Genomic DNA, 19,854 nt, shown 5'->3' on the forward strand with positions numbered 1-19,854 from the left:
TACTAGAATGAAGAGAAAAATGACGTGATCATCTCAGTTGATGGAGAAGAAACATTTGACAAAATTCAACAGCCTCAAATTCAGCAGCTTTTCATGATTTAAAAAAGGCAAAAGGAAACAGCAAACTAGGAATAGAGGGGAACTTAGCATGATCAAGGGCATTCCTGAAAAATCCACAGCTGACATCATACTTAATGGTGTAAGACTGAAAGCTTTCCCTCTAATGTCAGGAACAAGACAAGGATGCCTGCCTTCACAACTGCGATTCAGCCTTATGCTAGAAATCCTAGCCAGAGCAATTAGGCAATAAAAAAGAAACAAAGGCATCGAAAACAAAAGGTGCGTGCGCGCGCGCGCGCGCGCACACACACACACACACACACACACACACTCTCTCTCTCTCTCCCTCTCTTTCTCTCTCTCTCTCTCTCCCCCCCACCCCCTCTTCCTTTCTCAGTCACTCTCTCCCTCCCTTCTCCTGAAGATTGTTGAAATTGTTTAAGTAGGCATTTAACTTGGTTGGAGTCAGCCTGGGAAACTTGTCTCCCTGTGGTTGGTGGCAGCTCAAAATCTCTTTCAGTTTTTTTAGCCTTGGGGTCTGTCCTGTTTGAGCATGGTTAGAGGTCAACCAAAGAAAGGTTTGGGCAGAGTTTATATGTATAGTTTGGAGCTCCCTGCCTCTGTCCCCTTTCTGGGGCTTCCTTATCACTTTCCAGAGGCTGTGGTTGTCCCAGATTTTGTCCTTGGTTCTTTTTTGTTTTGTTTTGTTTTAAGTGACCCTTGGTGCTAAATGTGCTTGGTTCTTTGAAGCCCTGAATTTGGGTTGTAGGTTTTTTTTAATGGGAGTTTTAGCTGGTCTGTAAGGCATGCACTGTGGCTTTTTCTCAGTTTAAAAGCCATAAAAACAGGAAACATGCCCTTTGTAATAACACATATGTTAAAATGTATGTTTCAACTTGCCTCCAGTATCTGCTTGTTTTTGGTTGCTCTCCATCAGGCCATTCTTTTTTTTTTTTTTTGGAGATGGAGTCTCGCTCTGTCACCCAGGCTGGAGTGCAGTGGCGCATTCTGGGTTCACTGCAACCTCCGTCTCTCAAGTTCAAGCAATTCTCCTGCCTCAGCCTCCTGAGTAGCTGGGACTACAGGTGCGTGCCACCATACCCGGCTAACCAGCTAATTTTTTATATTTTTAGTAGAGACAAGGTTTCATCATGTTAACCAGGATGGTCCCCATTTTCTGACCTCGTGATCCATCCACCTTGGCCTCCCAAAGTACTGGGCTTACAGGTGTGAGCCACCGTGCCCGGCAGGTCATTCTTTATATTTGTTCCAGTTTATAGTTGTTATTTGCAAGAAGGGTCAGGTCAGTGCTACGCAGCCATCCATGTCTCCTTAAGTGTTATTTGTATACATCTTCAGGTTCTATTTCTTTTAATTCCCTACTTTCTTGTGATCACTATTTTTGCTTCCAGCAGTTCTCCCATGTCAGTCTAATATAGTTAACCTTAGCAGTAGTGAAGGAATACTAAGTAAAGTCAAGTAGCCCAGGCCTGTTAAGTCAGTTGAAATTTTAAGTTTATAATATATGGAATAGGGGTTTTCAGACTCTTTCTACTAAAACAAAGTGTCTCTGATTTAATAGTTTTTTAGGACCTTCCCATATGGTCCAAATCTGAATGGTTAATGGTCTGTTCTGAATGGGTATTGTTGCCCAGAGTACAGAATCAGTATTTTTGGTGTGTTTTCTACAGCAGCGTCAGAAAGCTTTGTACAATTTTGGTCGATCTGGATATTTATCTTTTAAAAAAAATATCCCTTTATGTAACATATTCCAGTGTTTCATCTCTTAAACTAATTTGGAAATTTGTAGGGCTGCTCACTGGTTACTTTTGATTGTATTTTTTGAAATAACATTTTGTGTATCAATAGTATATAATAGAGATATAATAGATTTACCATTGTTGGCTTATTGTAAAATGTATGGATAATGAATTGTGCTTTTTCTGTGTTTCTTCTTCCTGATTAGCTCCTGGGCTATAACGAAAAGCCGATAAATCTACAAATGTTTATTGGGACAGCAGATGATCGATATTTACGACCTCATGCATTTTACCAGGTGCATCGAATCACTGGGAAGACAGTTGCTACTGCAAGCCAAGAGATAATAATTGCCAGTACAAAAGTTCTGGAAATTCCGCTTCTTCCTGAAAATAATATGTCAGCCAGGTATTTCGAAATATACCTAAAATGGGCAGTTTTTTTTTTCTCTATAACTATGTTCAGAAAAAAAGTAAATCTGTTTTTGAATATAAATTTAAAATATTGTTCTAAATGACATTATGTAAGTTATGTGTGCATTTAGTACATTTGCTAAGAGTGGTAGCATATTTCCAGAAGGAAAATTCAATTTGGTAAATGTTATTATACCATATACTACCAGCCAAGCCATTATCCTAGGTGATAGGGATGTAAATACTGTATCTGGACTTTCATCAAATGGCTCACAGTCTAATAGAGTAGACAATAAATAAACAATTATGATACAGTTATGATTGTTTCATTTCCTTAAGGAAAACTTTTGACTTTACCTCCACGCATCCCATTTCCAAATAAGATGAGGTGGCAAACTTCTGAATGAGAATGCAGTAGAGTTTGATACAGAAGGATTAGTTAGGATTATGTAATTGTCTGTAATAGAAACCTGATATGCAGTTAGAGGTTTAGTGTTTTATCACATAAAATAAATATACAGATGTTGTAGGGCTAGCACAGTAGCGCATAAGTTATTAAGACCCCAAGCAAGTTTTTTCTTCTCTGCCATCTTTAGCATGTGGTTTCCATCCTAAAGATTACCTTATGACCTAAAGTGGCTGCTGGAGCTCTAGCTATGACATTCATATTTCCAGATATATGGTGAAACCCCATCTCTACTAAAAATACAGGAAATTAGCTGGGAATGGTGGTGCGTGCCTGTAGTCCCAGCTACTCAGGAGGCTGAGGCAGGAGAATTGCTCGAACCTGGGAGGCGGAGGTTGCAGTGAGTTGAGATCATGCCACCCCACTCCAGCCTGGCACCTGGCCACAGAACAAAAACTCTGTCTCAAAAAAAAGGGAAATTCTATTAGTGTCGAATCCTCTTTTAAGAGCCTTTCCCTAAAATCTACTTAACAACTCTACATCTCATTGATCATGCTCATATTAAGAAGCACATGGTTATGTTTACAAGAACACGTTGTCACTTCAAACAATGTAGGGAGGCTGAGCATGGTGGCTCATGCCTGTAATCCCAGCACTTTGGGAGGCCAAGGCAGGCAGATCACCTGTGAGCTCAGGAGTTCGAGAACCAGCCTGGCCAAATGACAAGACCCTGTCTTTACAAAAAATGCAAAAATTAGCCTGGTGTGGTGGTGCCTGTTGGTAGTTCTAGATACTTGGGAGACCAAGATGGGAGGATCACTTAAGCCTGGGAGGCGGAGGTTGCAGTTAGTTGAGAGTGCCACTGCACTCCAACATGGGCAATAGAGTGAGATCCTGTCTTTAAAAACAACAAACAAAAACACAAACAATGTAGGGGCGTATTACTAAGGAAGAAGAAAAGAAGGGATATCGAATAGGTACCTATTAATAAGTGGTAGGCACAACTAGGCATGGGAAACTTAGATTGAGTTTTATTATAGCAGTTGTTTCAAACTACACTACAGACCTTTCTTAAGGCAGGAATAACATTCATCCAAGGCTGTTGCAAGAACAGTTCTATAAAAAAATCAGATTTCAGCTGGGCATAGTGGCTCACACCTGTAACCCCAGCACTTTGGGAGGCCAAAGGGGGCGGACTACTTGAGGGCAGGAGTTTGAGACCGGCCTGGCCAAGATGGTGAAACTCCATCTCTGCTAAAAATACAAAAAATTAGTGAGGCATGGTGGCGGGCACCTGGTAATCCCAGCTTCTCTGGAGGCTGAGGCAGGAGAATTGCTTGAACCCAGGAGGCAGTGGCTGCAGTGAGCCTAGATCGTGCCATTGCACTCCAGCCTAAGCAACAAGAGTGAAACTCCAACTCAGAAAAAAAAAACAGATTTCAGTCTTGAACTCTCTTCATTTAAATTGATATTTAAATAAACTTTTTAGATAAGCCAAATATACCCCCTGAAGACATAGAAGGTGATATGCCTCTATTAGATAAAATAAGAATTGCCTCAATAAATAACTTATTCTGGAGGGATCACTTGAAGTCAGGAGTTCGAGACCAGCCTGGCCAACATTGTGAAATCCTGACTCTACTAAACAAGAGAAAAATTAGCTGGGAATAGTGGTCCAGATATAGTCCCAGCTACTCCAGAGGCTGAGGCTTGAGAATCACTTGAATTCAGGAGGCAGAGCATGCGGTGACCCGAGATTGCGCCACTGCACTCCAGGCTGGGCAACAGAGTGAGACTTAGTCTCAAAACAACAACAACAACAACAAAACAAAACAAAACCTTATTCTGTTACTTACTACCAGAAAAGAAAAGTTAATACAAATTTAAATAAAATCTTATTTTTGCCTGCTTTGATTCAAATGGCCGGTACTCAAGAATCCAATCCAGGAAATCATTGCATAGGGGCTACGACAGAGTTTTTTCATGGCAAAGGCAGACAGCTAGCTGATAATCTCTACTTCTAAATTTTTTTTTTTTTTTGAGACAGTCTCACTCTGTTGCCCAGGCTGGAGTGCAGTGGCACGATCTCAGTTCACTACAACCTCTGCCTCCCAGGCTCAAGTGATTCTCGTCCCTCAGACACCCAAGTAGCTGAGATTACACAATGTGCACCACCACTCCTGGCTACTTTTTATATTTTTAGTAGAGGCAGAGTTTTGCCATGTACCAAGCTCCCGGCCTCAAGCACGCCACCTGCCTTGGCCTCCTAAACTGCTGGGATTACAGACATGAGCCTCTGCACCTGGACTTAAAAATTTGTGTTCTATAATGAAGAAAGAACTTTGGAATCTCAGCCTGTACTTGATACTCAAGCAAAACTCTTTTTTTGAGAAAAATATTGACACCAGGCATCCTGTTGGACACATTTTCAAATAAGGTAAGATGGCCAACCTCTGAATGAGAATGTAAGTAGGCTTCTTTCCTTTTGTTCTGGTATCTTACTTTTTTATATAGCATCAGAAGCATGTGATATGGGACTAGCTAGCTGTAGAGGGAAATTTTAAAATCATCTTTGAACCATCTTTTTCTAAAAACTCAGGAAATTGACCCCTAGATAATAGTTTGCAGTTCATGTTTGCAATCATTCCTCTGGATCTTCAAAGCACGATATTTAAGTCAAGTTAAATAGAAAAATAACAAGTTTATTCTGTTTCTTAACTTGGCTTGAGGGACAGTATGAGAAATAACCATAACCATACTTCACAATCTGAAAAACTGCTATTAAAGACACTTTCTCTTATGTTGATCATTATTGCATGCATGTGTATATGTACACACAACCACAGTCCTTTCAACTAAAAGGAAAAAAGTTGATGTTTCCTGATGGCATGGTAGATTTTGCTTTAGCAGACAACAAGCGGCCTATAACAACTTTATCACATTTACTTTTTGTCTTGGCTTCCAAGAACTTCATAGTCAAGCTCATTTACAGTAATTATAGTAATTTGTATAACCCTAGACTTGGAGTTTACTTCCGATGGTGTTTTAAAATTTATTTCTTTTTTCTTGGCTTTATTTATATTTAATTGTAAAATGCCTCATTGTTTCTGAAAATAATATATAAACCAGTAAATAAAGAGAAAAGAGTACATTAATTTCTATGAAAAATTCTTGAGAAATTGGGAAAGGCTCACATCCCAAATAATATGAAAGAATTGGAGTGGTAGGATCTGAATTTACCTGTCTCCTCCATCATCTCCCATTTACTAGCACATGGAACAAAGGTAATAGTAATAATTTATGTCCCCTCCGCAACCTGATCTGGCATATACTGTCTGTGTGGATTAGACCAGAAAGGGCAAAGCTGCAGAAATACCACTATGATTAGTAACATACAGCTAGTCCACCCCCTGCAATGCTGCCACACATATACCTGAAACTTCTTGGCCATTCTGTCTGCTTTGTACTGGTAGATGGTGGAACAGGAGTTCTGTAGGACCCAAGGGTTATATATATTGGAGAAAGGATTAGGTAAGGGGCAACTAGGATGTTATTAAACCTAAGAAACCTTTTTCACGTACTTTAGATAACCAGATAGCTAATGATGAACAAGCCTATTTACTCAGCAGCTAATTGCTAGAATTAACTAGTATCCTAGTAGCTTGTTGAATGCAACTGTATTATTCGGTACAATGGTTGAATATAATATAGTTTCAGATAATGGTAGGTATAAAATTTCCAGATGATAGATAAGACCATGGTTCAAAATAATTTATGCATAAGTGAGCCTTAAGTATGTATTAAGTGTTTTTATTGTTCTCTTAAGGCAATAAGGTGTGGAAAGATTGGTTGATATTCTCCTGGTTTTGCCTGCTAAACCACAGGCTTGGTTATGTCAAGCCTAATCTCTTTTGGATATGTAAGACTCTCCTTTTTTTTTTTTTTTTTTTTTGAGACAATTATACTAATCCATAAGCCACAGAGCTACCCTACAAGATGCTTTAAATATAGGATGCCAGTACTTATTACCTTAGCTATTTGCTCCTGTTTTTTAACACTGGATTAATATGGATGTAGCAGTGCTACATCTTGATTTAAAATGTAGTTTTAAAGGTAATTTAATACTTATTTTCATTGCTACATAAGAGTTTTTTTCTTTTTTGTTTTGTTTGCATTTAAGAGTTTTCAGTCCGGGCACGGTGGCTCACGCCTGTAATCCCAGCACTTTGGGAGGCCAAGGTGGGCAGATCATGAGGTCAGGAGTTCGAGACAAGCCGAGCCAACATGGTGAAACCCCGTCTCTACTAAAAATACAAAAATTAGCCAGATGTGGTGGTGCACACCTGTAATCCTAGCTACTCAGGAGGCTGAGGCAGGAGAATTGCTTGAACCTGGGAGGCAGAGGTTGCAGTGAGCTGAAATCACACCACTGTACCCAAGCCTGTGGGACTCTGTCTCAGAGCAAGACTGTGTCTTAGAAAAAAAAGCCGGGCATGGTGGCTCACGCCTGTAATCCCAGCACTTTGGGAGGCCACGGTGGGCAGACCACGAGGTCAAGAGATCGAGACCATCCTGGCCAACATGGTAAAACCCTGTCTCTACTAAAAAAAAAAAAAATACAAAAATTAGCCAGGCGTGGTGGCACGTGCCTGTGGTCTCAGCTACTCAGGAGGCTGAGGCAGAAGAACTGCTTGAACCCAGGAAGCGGAGGTTGCAGTGAGCCGAGATTGCGCCACTGCACTCCAGCCTGGTGACAGAGCAAGACTCTGTCTCAGAAAAAAAAAAGAGTTTTCAGATATACTTTCTAGTGCTGTTATTTCACTTCTGTTAGAAACTTAGTTTGCTGCTAGAATGCCTTTGCCCATTATTAATAACACAGATCATCTCTGCCGTTTCCCCTGAAGATGCATGTTGACATGTTAGCATGATAATCACTAATTTGATACAGCTTGATCAATACTGCTTTGAGCTAAAGTGCAGCTGTTCAATATCAGTTATATCATTTGTTATCTCTAAATGGCAAATGCTTTTTTAATTTTCAAAATCATTCCATTTTTTAAAAATTTCTTTTCCTGTGTCTTTCTGAAGATGAAAAATTTTGAGTGGCTTAATTCCTTTTGGGATTCTTTCTTCTACTTTACTGGTTCTTGTCTTTTTTTTTTTTTTTTTTTTTTTTGTGGAGGCAGTCTCACTCTGTAGCCCAGGCTGGAGTACAGTGGCACAATCTCGGCTCACTGCAGCCTCTGCTTCCTGGGCACAAGCAATTCCTGCCTTAGCCCCCTGAGTAGCTGGGACTACAGGCACCTGCCACTATGCCCAGCTAATTTTTCTATTTTAGTATAGATGGGGTTTTACTATGTTGCCCAGGCTTATCTTGAACTCCTAACCTCAGGTGATCTGCCTGTCTCGGCCTCCCAAAGTGCTGGGATTACAGGCGTGAGCCACCTTGCCCTGCCAGTTCCTGTCTTGATATTCTAGTTCTGTAATATATTGTCCTTCAAAGTGACTTCTGCAGCCTCTGTGCAATAAGTATGAGGGTTGGAACAGTTGGTAGATCCAGTAAAAGGACCTATAACAAGGAATGCCTTGTTAACAAGGTTAACTAGTGTATTTGATCATAATTAGTTATCCATTTGCTTTATGAGGTAGAGTATCTATGAGGAAGTTATCCGTTTGCTTTATTCTTCCAATATGTAACAAAGATATTTTGTAACTTCTGTTGTTTCCTGCCATAGTAGTGTGTCATACTTAGTAATAAAGTTAGCAGATGATGAAACATTATACCTTAAATGCAGAACCTTAACCTTCTATCTGCATTCCTTAGAAATTCAAGAATTTTAGCCTGATGAATTGTTTTTATTAATAAATACATCACTATAAAAGTTTAAATAAGCTATTGATGAGTTATTTGTTGTTCTGACCTAGTTACATGTATAGAATTAGTCTTTTTTTAATTCAGTTGTCTAGTTCTGACACTCCGAAAATTTAATGGCTTATAGTAATAACTCTTTATTATTTTGCATGATTCTTTGGGTTGACTGAGCTCAGCTGGTCTAGTCACATGGTGCCAGCTGGGGGTCACTCAAGTACCTGGATTTAGTGGGAGCTCAGCTGGGGTTGAACATCCAAAATGTCTAGGGTGGCTGGAGTGGTTAGGGATTGTCTCGGCCTTTCTCTCCACCATGCTAGTTGGACTCCTTACTCAGGACTCCAAGACAGCAAAAGTGGAAGTTACCTGCCTTCTTCAGTACTAGGCTCATAACTTGCATACTGTCATTTGGCCACACTTCATTTGTCAAAGCAAGTCATAGGCTAGCTCTCAAGGAGAGCAGAGAGTAGGCATAGATACTTTACCTCTTAATGGCAGGAGGAGAGGCATGCGAGTACAGGAATGAAGAGGAATTGTTAACTTTGCAGACAATCTACTGTACTTAATTTTGCACATTTATCATATAAAAATATTTTTAATACCTAAACTTCAGTTTAGCAAAGAATAGCCATCATATCTTTCTTTTTTGACCTTATTTTGGGTAGTCTTTTTCTGAGAAATGAACAATTTCTATGTAGTTGAGTTGTTTAGAACCATGATTATCAATAAACAAATTTTTATATTTTTCTCTTTAGTATTGACTGTGCAGGTATTTTGAAACTCCGCAATTCAGATATAGAACTTCGAAAAGGAGAAACTGATATTGGCAGAAAGAATACTAGAGTACGACTTGTGTTTCGTGTACACATCCCACAGCCCAGTGGAAAAGTTCTTTCTCTGCAGATAGCTTCTATACCTGTTGAGTGCTGTAAGTGAGATTTTGATGATGTTTTAAGATCTTGTTTATAATTTATTTTCTGTTTTTGCTTATAATGTAATATATGCATCTGAAGTGCAAACTGGGGTATATGGTCTGGGTGGCTGGTTTGATTTTCTGATATGGAAATGAGCTAACACGTTTGGGTAGAAGAGTACCGATCCTGGAATTAGAAAATGGTTTCTCATGATAGTTTTAGTAGGTAGCTCTGTGAACTATAGACACACTATCCTGACCAGAGTTTTCTTATATGTAAATGAGAATGGGGAGTTGATGCCATCTGAGGACCAAATCATGAAGCTATGATTTAAGTATCACTTGGTAGTCTTTGTTTCATTAAAATGTCAATCTTCATGCTAGACGGTGCTTATCTCTGCAAGCTGACAGTTTAGCTAAATAAGATTTAACAGAGCTTTTGTTAAGATTATTCAAAACATCTGATTGAGACAGTGAATGTTTTTTCCTAACATATACAAAGGCAAGATACAAGAGATCCTGGAACCTGACGTCTACTCAGTTTTGGGGAACTGTGGATCCTGGGCGGGTTAGCTAGTATGACTTGAAATATTGAGACTAGTACTTAGATCTTTAGGATATAATTTAGAATATTCTGATTCCATGTTTTATTTGCATAGGAGGAAACTGAGGCATGAGTATCTCTAGTGCTCATTCAAGGTTATTTGCTTTTTGGTGATAGAGCTGTGCTGCCTAGAACAAAGGTTTCCTTAGTATTCTTTAGATTATATTACATTATTTTATTTTTGTTAACCATATGTATTCTTTTTTGGGGGTGACTGGGTTGGGTTTTTTTTCGAGATGGAGTCTCAACTCTGTTGCCTAGGCTGGAGTGAGATGATGCAATCTTGGCTCACTGCAACCACCACCTCCGCGGTTCAGGCGATTCTCTGCCTCAGCCTCCCAAGTAGCTGGGACTACAGGGGTATGCCACCACACCTGGCTAATTTTTGTATTTTTAGTAGAGACTGGGTTTCACCGTGTTGGCCACCCTGGTCTCAAACTTCTGACTTGAAGTGATCTGCCCACCTCAGCCTCCCAAAATTCTGGGATTGGGATTACAAGTGTGAGCCATCGCACCCAGCTTATATTGTTTTGTTGTTGTTGTTGTTGTTGTTGTTGTTGTTGTTGAGATGGAGCCTCACTCTGTCACCCAGGCTGGAGTGCAATGGCACTATCTCGGCTCACAGCAACCTCCACCTCCTGGGGTCAAACGATTCTCCTGCCTCATCCTTCTGATTAGCTGGGATTATAGATGCATACTACCATACCCAGCTAATTTTTGTATTTTTAGTAGAGAAGGGGTTTCACCGTGTTGGCCAGGCTGGTCTCGAACTCCTGACCTCGTGATCTGCCTATCTTGGCCTTCCAAAGTGCTGAGATTACAGGCCTGAGCCACCGCACTTGGCCCTGTATTCTTAATTTGGGGCCACATCTGCTTATGAAACCTTTCATGCTTTCTTTTGCTGTTTGCTGAATTGGAGTGATACTTTATCATTTGACAGTTGACTGGGAGTCACTGAGTAAATCTGTGGTGAGTTAACTGTAGAACAAGCTTTTGTATTAATTTTTAAAATTAAAAAAACTATTCTTTGTAGAGATAGGGTCTCACCGTGTTTCTCAAGCTGGTCTCAAACTCCTGGACATAAATGATCCTCCCATCTTGGCCTCCCAAAGGGCTGAGATTATAGGCATGAGCTACCACATTCACCCTGTATTAATTTTTTGATGGGCAAAATAGATATATGCTACAAAATTCAAAAAGAATATAGAGTAGAAGGTAAATTTCCAAGTCAATCAGTTCTTTTCCTTAGAAACGGCTATCATTGCCAGCTTCTTAATTATCCTGCCAGAGGGTTCTATGCTCATATAAGCATAGATAACTCTATTTTTTTTCTTTTTAGACAGAGTTTTGCTGGTTGCCCAGGTTGGAGTGCAATGGCATGATGTTGGCTCACCACAACCTCTACCTTCCAGGTTCAAGCGATTCTCCTGCCTCAGCCTCCTGAGTAGCTGGGATTACAGGCATGTGCCACCATGCCTGGCTAGCTTTTTGTATCTTTAGTAGAGATGGGGTTTCTCCATGTTAGTCAACCTGGTCTCTAACTCCCAACCTCAGGTGATCTGCCCTCCTCGGCCTCCCAAAGTGTTGGTATTACAGGGGTGAGCCAGCGTGCCCAACTGATAACTCTATTTTTAAAGCAAAGTTATTCATTCATTTGAGATAGGGTCTCACTCTGTCTCCCAGGCTGGAGTGCAGTGGCATGATTTCAGTTCACTGCAACGTCCACCTCCCAGGCTTAAGCAATCCTCCCACCTCAGCCTTCCAAGTAGCTGGGACTACAGGCACAAGCAACCGCAACTGGCTAATTTTTGCATTTTCCCCCATGTTGCCCAGGTTGATCTTGAATTCCTGGACTCAAGTGATCTGCCCACCTTGGCCTCCCAAAATTCTGGGATTACAGGCATGAGCCACCATGCCCAACTGGCAAAGTAATGTAAATAAGGTCATAGAGTAGTTTGAGTTTTTGAGATGGTTATGCTAAAATGATTCTTAATTTTTTTCTTTTTTAGAAAATAAAATTGGCCAGGTGTCGTGGCTCAAGCCTGTAATCCCAGCCCTTTGGGAGGCCTACACAGGTAGATCACCTGAATAAGGATCACCTGATCCACCTGACCTCAGGTGATCCATTGCACTCCTGCCTGGGCATCAGAGTGAGACTTTGTCTCAAAAATTAATAAACAAATTAATTAATGTGTGATTATTGAGGATGTAGAAAATGCAAAATGGTACTAAGAGTAGTATAATATTAAATTATTTTGTAATATTACTATTCGTAGGTAGTTACTATTCACCTTTTCTTGCTTTTTTTTGTGTGGGGGAGGGACGGAGTCTCACTGTGTGATCCAGGCTGGAGTGCAGTGGCACATTCTCAGCTTACTGGAACCTCTGCCTCCCAGGTTTAAGCAATTCTTGTGCCTCAGCCTCCCAGGTAGCTGGAATTACAGGTGCCCACCACAATGCCCAGCTGATTTTTGTATTTTTGGTAGAGATGAGGTTTCATCATGTTGGTCACGCTGGTCTTGGACTCCTGACCTCGAGTAATCTTCCCACCTCAGACTCCTGAAGTGGTAGGATTACAGGTGTGAGCCTTGTATGTTTTTTTGTAAACATCCACATACACAGCGTTTTTAAATTGGGCTTATTTGATATAGTTTTATATCTTGTTTTGCAGTTTTCACTTATGCTATCACAGGCATTTTCTTCTGTTAGAAAATATTCTTCAAAAATATTATTTTTACCATAGGAGTACTTTTTTGGCATGTTTATGCCATCTGTTAAACACGCTGTTTTTTTTTTTTTTTTGAGATGGAGTCTCACTCTGACACCAGGCTGGAGTGCAGTGGCACGATCTTGGCCTACTGAAACCTCTGCCTCCTGGGTTTGAACAAGTCTCCCTGCCTCAGCCTGTTGAGTAGCTGGGATTACAGGCACCCACCACACCCAGCTAATTTTTGTATTTTTCAGTAGAGATGGGGTTTCACCATGTTGGCCAGGCTGGTCTTGAACTCCTGACCTCAGGTGATCACCAGCCTTGGCCTCCCAAAGTATTGAGATTACAGGTGTGAGCCACTGCGCCCAGCCTGAACATACTTTTGCTGTTACTTAGAAAGTACCTGTAATCAGTGTTTGTTTTCAGGCCCCTTCTTTGTGACCCATTTAGAACAGTAGAGACGTGTGTATTTTCTGAGATTTAGGTTGGTGCTTGGTACATCCCAAGTAATAGTTGATCGTAAATCACATACCTATCTTTTTTTTTTTTTTTGGAGACAGTCTCATTCTATTGACTAGGCTGGAGTTTGTTGGTGTGATCTCGGTTTACTGCAACCTCCGCCTCCTGGGTTCAAGCGATTCTCCTGTCTCAGCCTCCCAACTAGCTGGGATTACAGACATGCACCACCACATCCAACTAATTTTTGTATTTTTAGTAAAGATGGGGTTTTACCATGTTGGTTAGGCTGGTCTTGAACTCCTGATCTTAGGTGATCCACCTGCCTCTGCCTCCCAAAGTGCTCAGATTACACGTGTGAGCCACTGCGTCTGGCTGTATGTGCATCGTCTTTTGTGTGTTTTTTTATTTTGAGACAGAGTCTCACCCTGACTAGAGTGCAGTCGTGCGATCTCAGCTCACTGCATCTTCCTCCTCCCAGGTTCAAACTATTCTCCTGCCTCAGCCTCCTGAGTAGCTGGGATTACAGGCATACGCCACCACGCCCAGATAATTTTTATATTTTTAGTAGAGATGGGGTTTCACCATGTTGATCAGGCTGGTCTAGAACTGACCTCATGATCCGCCCGCCTCTGCCTCCACAAAGTGCTGGGATTACAGGTATGAGCCACCACGTCCAGCCCACATATGCATCTTCTATGAAAGGATTGATGATAATACTCTCTTTGAATGAGGCCAGGGTCCCAATTTGTGAACTTTTGTGATTATGTATTAAATAATTGATAGCTGTTGTGAACTGGGAATGCATGCTTTCCTAACAGCAATGAATTTTACATTTCTTTAAAATGCTCTGCTAGCCAAACAAAACACAGCTGATTCTCAAGCCCACCAGGTTTCTCACCTACACACTTGGAATAAAAGTGGACCTGTTTTCCAAATAAAAGTGTTGAAGAGATAACGACCAACACTTTTAAAATTTGTTTTAATTCAGAGAAACCTAGGTATCTAGGTATTTGGCAAGAAAAATTTATTAGAGGCCAGGCATGACTCACACCTGTAATCTCAGCTCTTTGGGAGGTTTAGCCAGGAGTATTGCTTATGTCCAGGAGGACTGCTTTAGACCAGGAGTTCGAGACCAGCCTACATAATAAGGGGCAACATAATAAGACCCTGTCTCTACAAAAAAAAAAAAAAAAAAAAAACAATTCTTAAGTTGGTTATGGTGATGCATTTCTATAGTCCCAGCTCTTGGGGAGGGTGAGATCTGAGAATGACTTGAGCTCAGAAGATTGAGACTACAGAGCTGTGATCACGCCAGTGTACTCCAGCCTGGGTGACAGTGCATGACCCTTTCTGAAAACAAACAAAAACAGCCATTAGAGAACCTACATCATAAAAAGAAATATAATTTATAGTTTGAAACTCAAGCAATTAAAAGAAAGAAAAGCCAGAAATAGGATTTCCAGAAAATGTAGCAACTTGGAACCAGTCAGTATCAGAGAAAGGTGGCACCATAAACACTGATTATAAAAGTTGATAATGTAAATACCAGGTCACAGTGGCTCACATCTGTAATCCCAGCACTTTAGGAGGCCAAGGCGGGAAGATCAGTTGAACCCAGGAGTTCGAGAACAGCCTGGGCAACAAAGTGAGAGACACTGTCTCTACAAAAATAAAATTTTAAAAATTGGCTGGGCGTAGTGGCACATGGCCTGTTGTCCCAGCTACTTGGGAGGCTGAGGTGGGAGGATTGTTGAACCCAGGAGTTTGATGCTGCAGTGAGTTATGCTCATGCCACTGGGCAATAACCTGGGCAACAGAGCAAGACTCTGTCTCTAAAAAATAAAAATACAAGCCAAGCATGGTGGCTCACACCTGTAATCCCAGCACTTTGGGAGGCAGGCGGATCACGAGGTCAGGAGTTCGAGACCAGCCTGGTCAACATAGTGAAACCCTGTCTCTACTAAAAATACAAAACATTAGCCAGGCGTGGTGGCAGGTGCCTGTAATCCCAGCTACTCAGGAGGCTGAGGCAGGGAAATCGCTTGAATCCAGGAGGTGGAGGTTGCACTGAGCCAAGATGATACCATTGCACTCCAGCCTGGTTGACAGAGCGAGACTCCATCTCAAAAATAAGTAAATAAATTATACAAATGAATTTAAAAAGAAAGGCTCACTTGGTGTTTGTCTAAGGAGTAGCACTTTTAGAACTTGTCTTCTCTCCTTTGCACACAATATAATTATATATCTTTGGAGTTACATGCTTTTTGTAATTATATTAGATTTACAGATTTTAACAGATAGTTGCATGGAAGAAATATATTAAGCATTTAAGCAAAAGAGAAAAACAGATGAGGTAAATGTGTTGTAGTCAGCATGAAGTTGAAGATACTAATTTTCATTAGTTTCTTTATAGTTGTAATCTAAGAAAATGATTGGCTGCGTGTGGTGGCTCATGCCTCTAATCCCAGCATTTTGGGAGGTCAAGGCAGGAGGATTGGTTGAGGCTAGGAGTTTGAGACCAGGCTTGGCAATGAAGTGAGACTATGTTGCTATTTTAAAAAAAAAATTAGCTGGGCATGGTGGCATGCACCTGTAGTCCCAGCTACTTGGGAGGCTGAGGTGGGAGCATCACTTCAGCCAGGAATTGGAGGCTGCAGGGAGCGATGATCGTGCCACTGTGCTCCAGTTTGGGCAACAGTGTGAGACCCTGTCTCAAATAAATAAATATACTTAGAAATCACATAAATCTAATATCTATTTTGTTTTATAAACAACTTAGTTCTTTTAGTGAGTTTTGTTACCGTTGTCTTGAATTTTAAAAGCCTAAATGAATTAATCCCAAAATTTGCTTCTCTTTTCTTTTTATAGCTTGAGTTTATTTATGTATGAAAGATTTTTAACTTTTTTTTTTCTCAACTCTTAAAAAAAATTCAAAACAGCCCAGCGATCTGCTCAAGAACTTCCTCATATTGAAAAGTACAGTATCAACAGTTGTTCTGTAAATGGAGGTCATGAAATGATTGTGACTGGATCTAATTTTCTTCCAGAATCCAAAATCATTTTTCTGGAAAAAGGACAAGGTAAATAACATATGAGTTGATTGACTTCAAACTAAGGGGCAAAGGGTAGAATAAATTATTTAGATTTTTCAGTAACAAAAATTACAAAGTAGTTTTAATAAAGCTACAGGTATCATTTTGCACCAGATTTTATTTTAAACCAAACACTTATTAAATTTTCATATAAATGTTAAATTATCTTTAAGGAACTGGGCATGGTGGCACATGCCTGTAGTTCCAGCTACTCAGGAGGCTAAGGCAGGAGGATCACTTGAGCCCAGAAATTCTGGGTTACAGTGAGCTCTGTTTGTGCCACTTCACTCCTCAGCCTGGGGAATAGAGTGAGATCTTGTTTCTAAATAATAATAATAATATGATAATAATTTAAGATGTCTAAAAGTAGAGATCCCCCAGCAACTCTACTCCTAGGTATATACTTGAAAGAGTTGGAAATACATGTCCACGCATAAACTTAAGAGATAGATATTTACAGCAACTTTATTTACAATTGCCAAAAAATGGAAACAACCTAAAAATGCTCACCAAATGATGAATGGATAAACAAAATGTGATATATCCATACACTGGAATATTATTTGGTCATAAAAATTAATGAAGGCCGGGTGCAGTGGCTCAACGCCTGTAATCCCAGCACTTTGTGAGGCTGAGGCGGGTGGATCACCTGAGGTCTGGAGTTCGAGACCAGCCTGACCAACATGGAGAAACCCCGTCTCTAGTAAAAAATACAAAATTAGCCTGGCCTGGTGGCGGATGCTTGTAATCCCAGCTACTCAGGAGGCTGAAATGGGAGAATCACTTGAACCTAGGAAGCAGAGGTTGCGGTGAGCCGAGATGGTGTCATTGTATTCCAGCCTGGGCAACAAGAGTGAAACTCCGTCTCCACAAAAAAAAAAAAAAAAAAAAATGAAGTACTCCTACATGCTACACATGGATAAACGCTGAAAATAGGCCAAGTGAAAGAAGCCAGCACAAAAGAACACATAGCGTATGATTCCATTTACATAAAATGTCCAGTATAAGCAATCCAGAGACAAAATGTAGATTAGTGGTTGGTTGGAGGAAGGTGTCAATGGTGAGTGACTGTTGATGGGAGCTGGGTTTCCTTTTGGAATGATGGAAATGTTCTGGAATTAGATTGTGGTGATGGTTGTACTACTCTGTGAATATCCCCAAAACCTCTGAGTTTTATACTTTAAAAGGATGGATTTTATAGTATGTGAATTATACCAAAATTATTTTTAAAGTAGAAGAATTCAATGTTTATGAGGGTGTTTGATTTCATCCCTTGTGCATATTTAAAACACTTTTCCATCAATTATTTCCTCTCAGTTTTAAAAACATTTAAAACTTAGGAAATATATATATATTTTTTGGAGAGTCTTGTTCTGTTGCCTTGGCTGGAGTGCAGTGGCACAATCTTGGCTCACTGCAACATCTGCCTCCCAGGTTAAAGCGATTCTCCTGCCTCAGCCTCCCAAGTAGTTGGTATTACAGGCACAAGCTACCACACCTGGCTAATTTTTGTATTTTTGGTAGAGATGGGGTTTTGCCATGTTGGCTAGGCTGGTGTTGAACTCCTGACCTCAAGGGATCTGCCCACCTCAGCCTCCCAAAGTGCTAGGATCTACATGCTGGCCATAAAAAACTTTTTTTTTTTTTTTGAGACAGTCTCTCGCTCTGTCGCCAGGCTGAGTGCAGTGGCTAGATCTCAGCTCACTGCAACCTCTGCCTCCGGGTTCAAGTAATTCTGTGCCTCAGGCTCCCATCACCACGCCCCACTAATTTTTGTGTTTTTAGTAGAGTCAGGATTTCATCACGTTGACCAGGCTGGTCTGGAATTCCTGATCTTGTGATCTCCCCACCTCGGCCTCCCAAAGTTCTGGGATTACAGATGTGAGCCACCAGCACCCACCAAAACACTGTTTTTATGAGAATAATATAATATAACAAATACTTACACCTACTACCAAGTTTAAGAAATACATTTACCTTTGAAGGCCTCTGGGTCCCCCTTCCCAAATGGAACCCTCACTCGAATTAACCTTTGCTTTTTAATCATATAAAACGATTTATAATTGCCAAAAAATGGAAACAACCTAAATATTCAATATCTTTTTTGTCCCTGTTTTTGGACTTTGTATGATATTGCCTGTATTCCTTGAAAAATTATCTTTTCAGAGGTCTTAGTGTTTTAAGACTGCTCTATGTAACTGAAGACCTTTTACTTTCACTACTATAAAATTTTTCATTGTATGAATGTACTACAATTTATTATCCTTTCTCTTACTGGATATTTGGATGTTGTCCAGTTTTTGGCATTGCTATATCTGGTAGGCATAGGCAAGAATATTAAAATTCTTAAATTTTGTTAATCCAGTAGGAGTGAAATGGTATCTTGAACTTTAGATTTGAATTTCCCTGTTAGCTATTGAGGTTGTTATGGACCATTCATATTTCATTTGCTGTGCAGTAACTATTTGTGTCTTTGCCTATTTTCTCCATTGGATCATTTTTAATTTTTTTAGTGACTTGGAATTCTTTATATATTCTGGATATCAGAGTGATTTGGGGAAACTGCCTCATCTTTTTTCATTCTTTAACAGTGTCTGTGTTGGGTACTTTCATGTTCCCTTGTGCATGTGACAGAGCTTACCTCCAGAACCTTCTGGAATGGGGACTGTTTTTGTGGGGAGCCATTAACTTACTTGTGATATATTTCTATTTGTGGTTGTAGGACTAGTCAATATGTTTCTTCTTGAGTTTGATCATATATATTTGTCTTTTTTTTTTTTTTTTTTTTGAGACAGAGTTTTGCTTTTGTTGCCCAGGCTGGAGTGCAATGGTGCAATCTTAGCTCACTGCAACCTCTGCCTCCTGAGTTCAAACCATTCCCCTGCCTCAGTCTTCCAAGTAGCTGGGATTACCTGTGCCTGCCACCATGCCCAGCTAATTTTTTTTTTTTTTTTTAGTAGAGACAGGGTTTCACCATATTGTCCAGGCTGGTCTCAAACTCCTGATCTCCAGTGATCCACCCATGTCGGCATCCAAAAGAGCTTGGATTATAGGCATGAGCCACTGCGCCTGGCTTGGTCATATATATTTTTCTAGGACTTTATTCCTTTCCCCTACATTTTCAAATTTATGGGCATTAATGAGCTCACAGTATTCTCTTTTTGCATCTGGAGTTATATCCCCCCACTTTTTTTATTCCTGCTATTTATTTATACCATTTCTGGATTTTTAACCAGTCTTTCCATAGTTCTTGGCTTTATCAAACCTTTCAGTGTGCCTTTCTGTTTCACTGATTTCTATATTTAACTTTTCATTTTCTTTGGTTTATTATGTTTTTTCTTTTTCTTTTTGAGGTGAAGTCTTGCTCTGTCACGCAGGTTGGAGTGCAGTGGTGCAGTCTTGGTTCACTGCAGCCTCTGCCTCCCGGGTTCTTGCAATTCTCCTGCCTCAGCCTCCCAAGTAGCTGGGACTATAGGCACACACCACCATGCCAGGCTAATTTTTTTGTATTTTAGTAGACATGGGGTTTCACCATGTTGCCCAGGCTGGGCTCAAACTCCTGAGCTCAGG

At 40.3% G+C, this 19,854-nt stretch overlaps 1 protein-coding gene across 10 annotated transcripts in view; it reads left to right on the forward strand.

The window, feature by feature from the left end:
* The window catches only part of NFATC3 (nuclear factor of activated T cells 3), a 160,089-nt gene that overhangs the window by 81,159 nt on the left and 59,076 nt on the right, over positions 1-19,854 (forward strand). For 9 of the 10 annotated variants that reach the window (XM_035282294.3, XM_002761175.7, XM_078357500.1 and 6 more), the window contains exons 4-6: positions 2,027-2,226; positions 9,262-9,434; positions 16,132-16,272. In XM_035282294.3, coding sequence (XP_035138185.1) covers positions 2,027-2,226; positions 9,262-9,434; positions 16,132-16,272 — 514 coding nt within the window. The remainder of the gene's footprint in view (positions 1-2,026; positions 2,227-9,261; positions 9,435-16,131; positions 16,273-19,854) is intronic. The other variant, XM_017967043.4, reaches the window with a different exon arrangement.

This window comes from Callithrix jacchus, chromosome 20 (assembly GCF_049354715.1).
Source record: "Callithrix jacchus isolate 240 chromosome 20, calJac240_pri, whole genome shotgun sequence".
NCBI classification, from domain to species: Eukaryota; Metazoa; Chordata; class Mammalia; order Primates; family Cebidae; genus Callithrix; species Callithrix jacchus.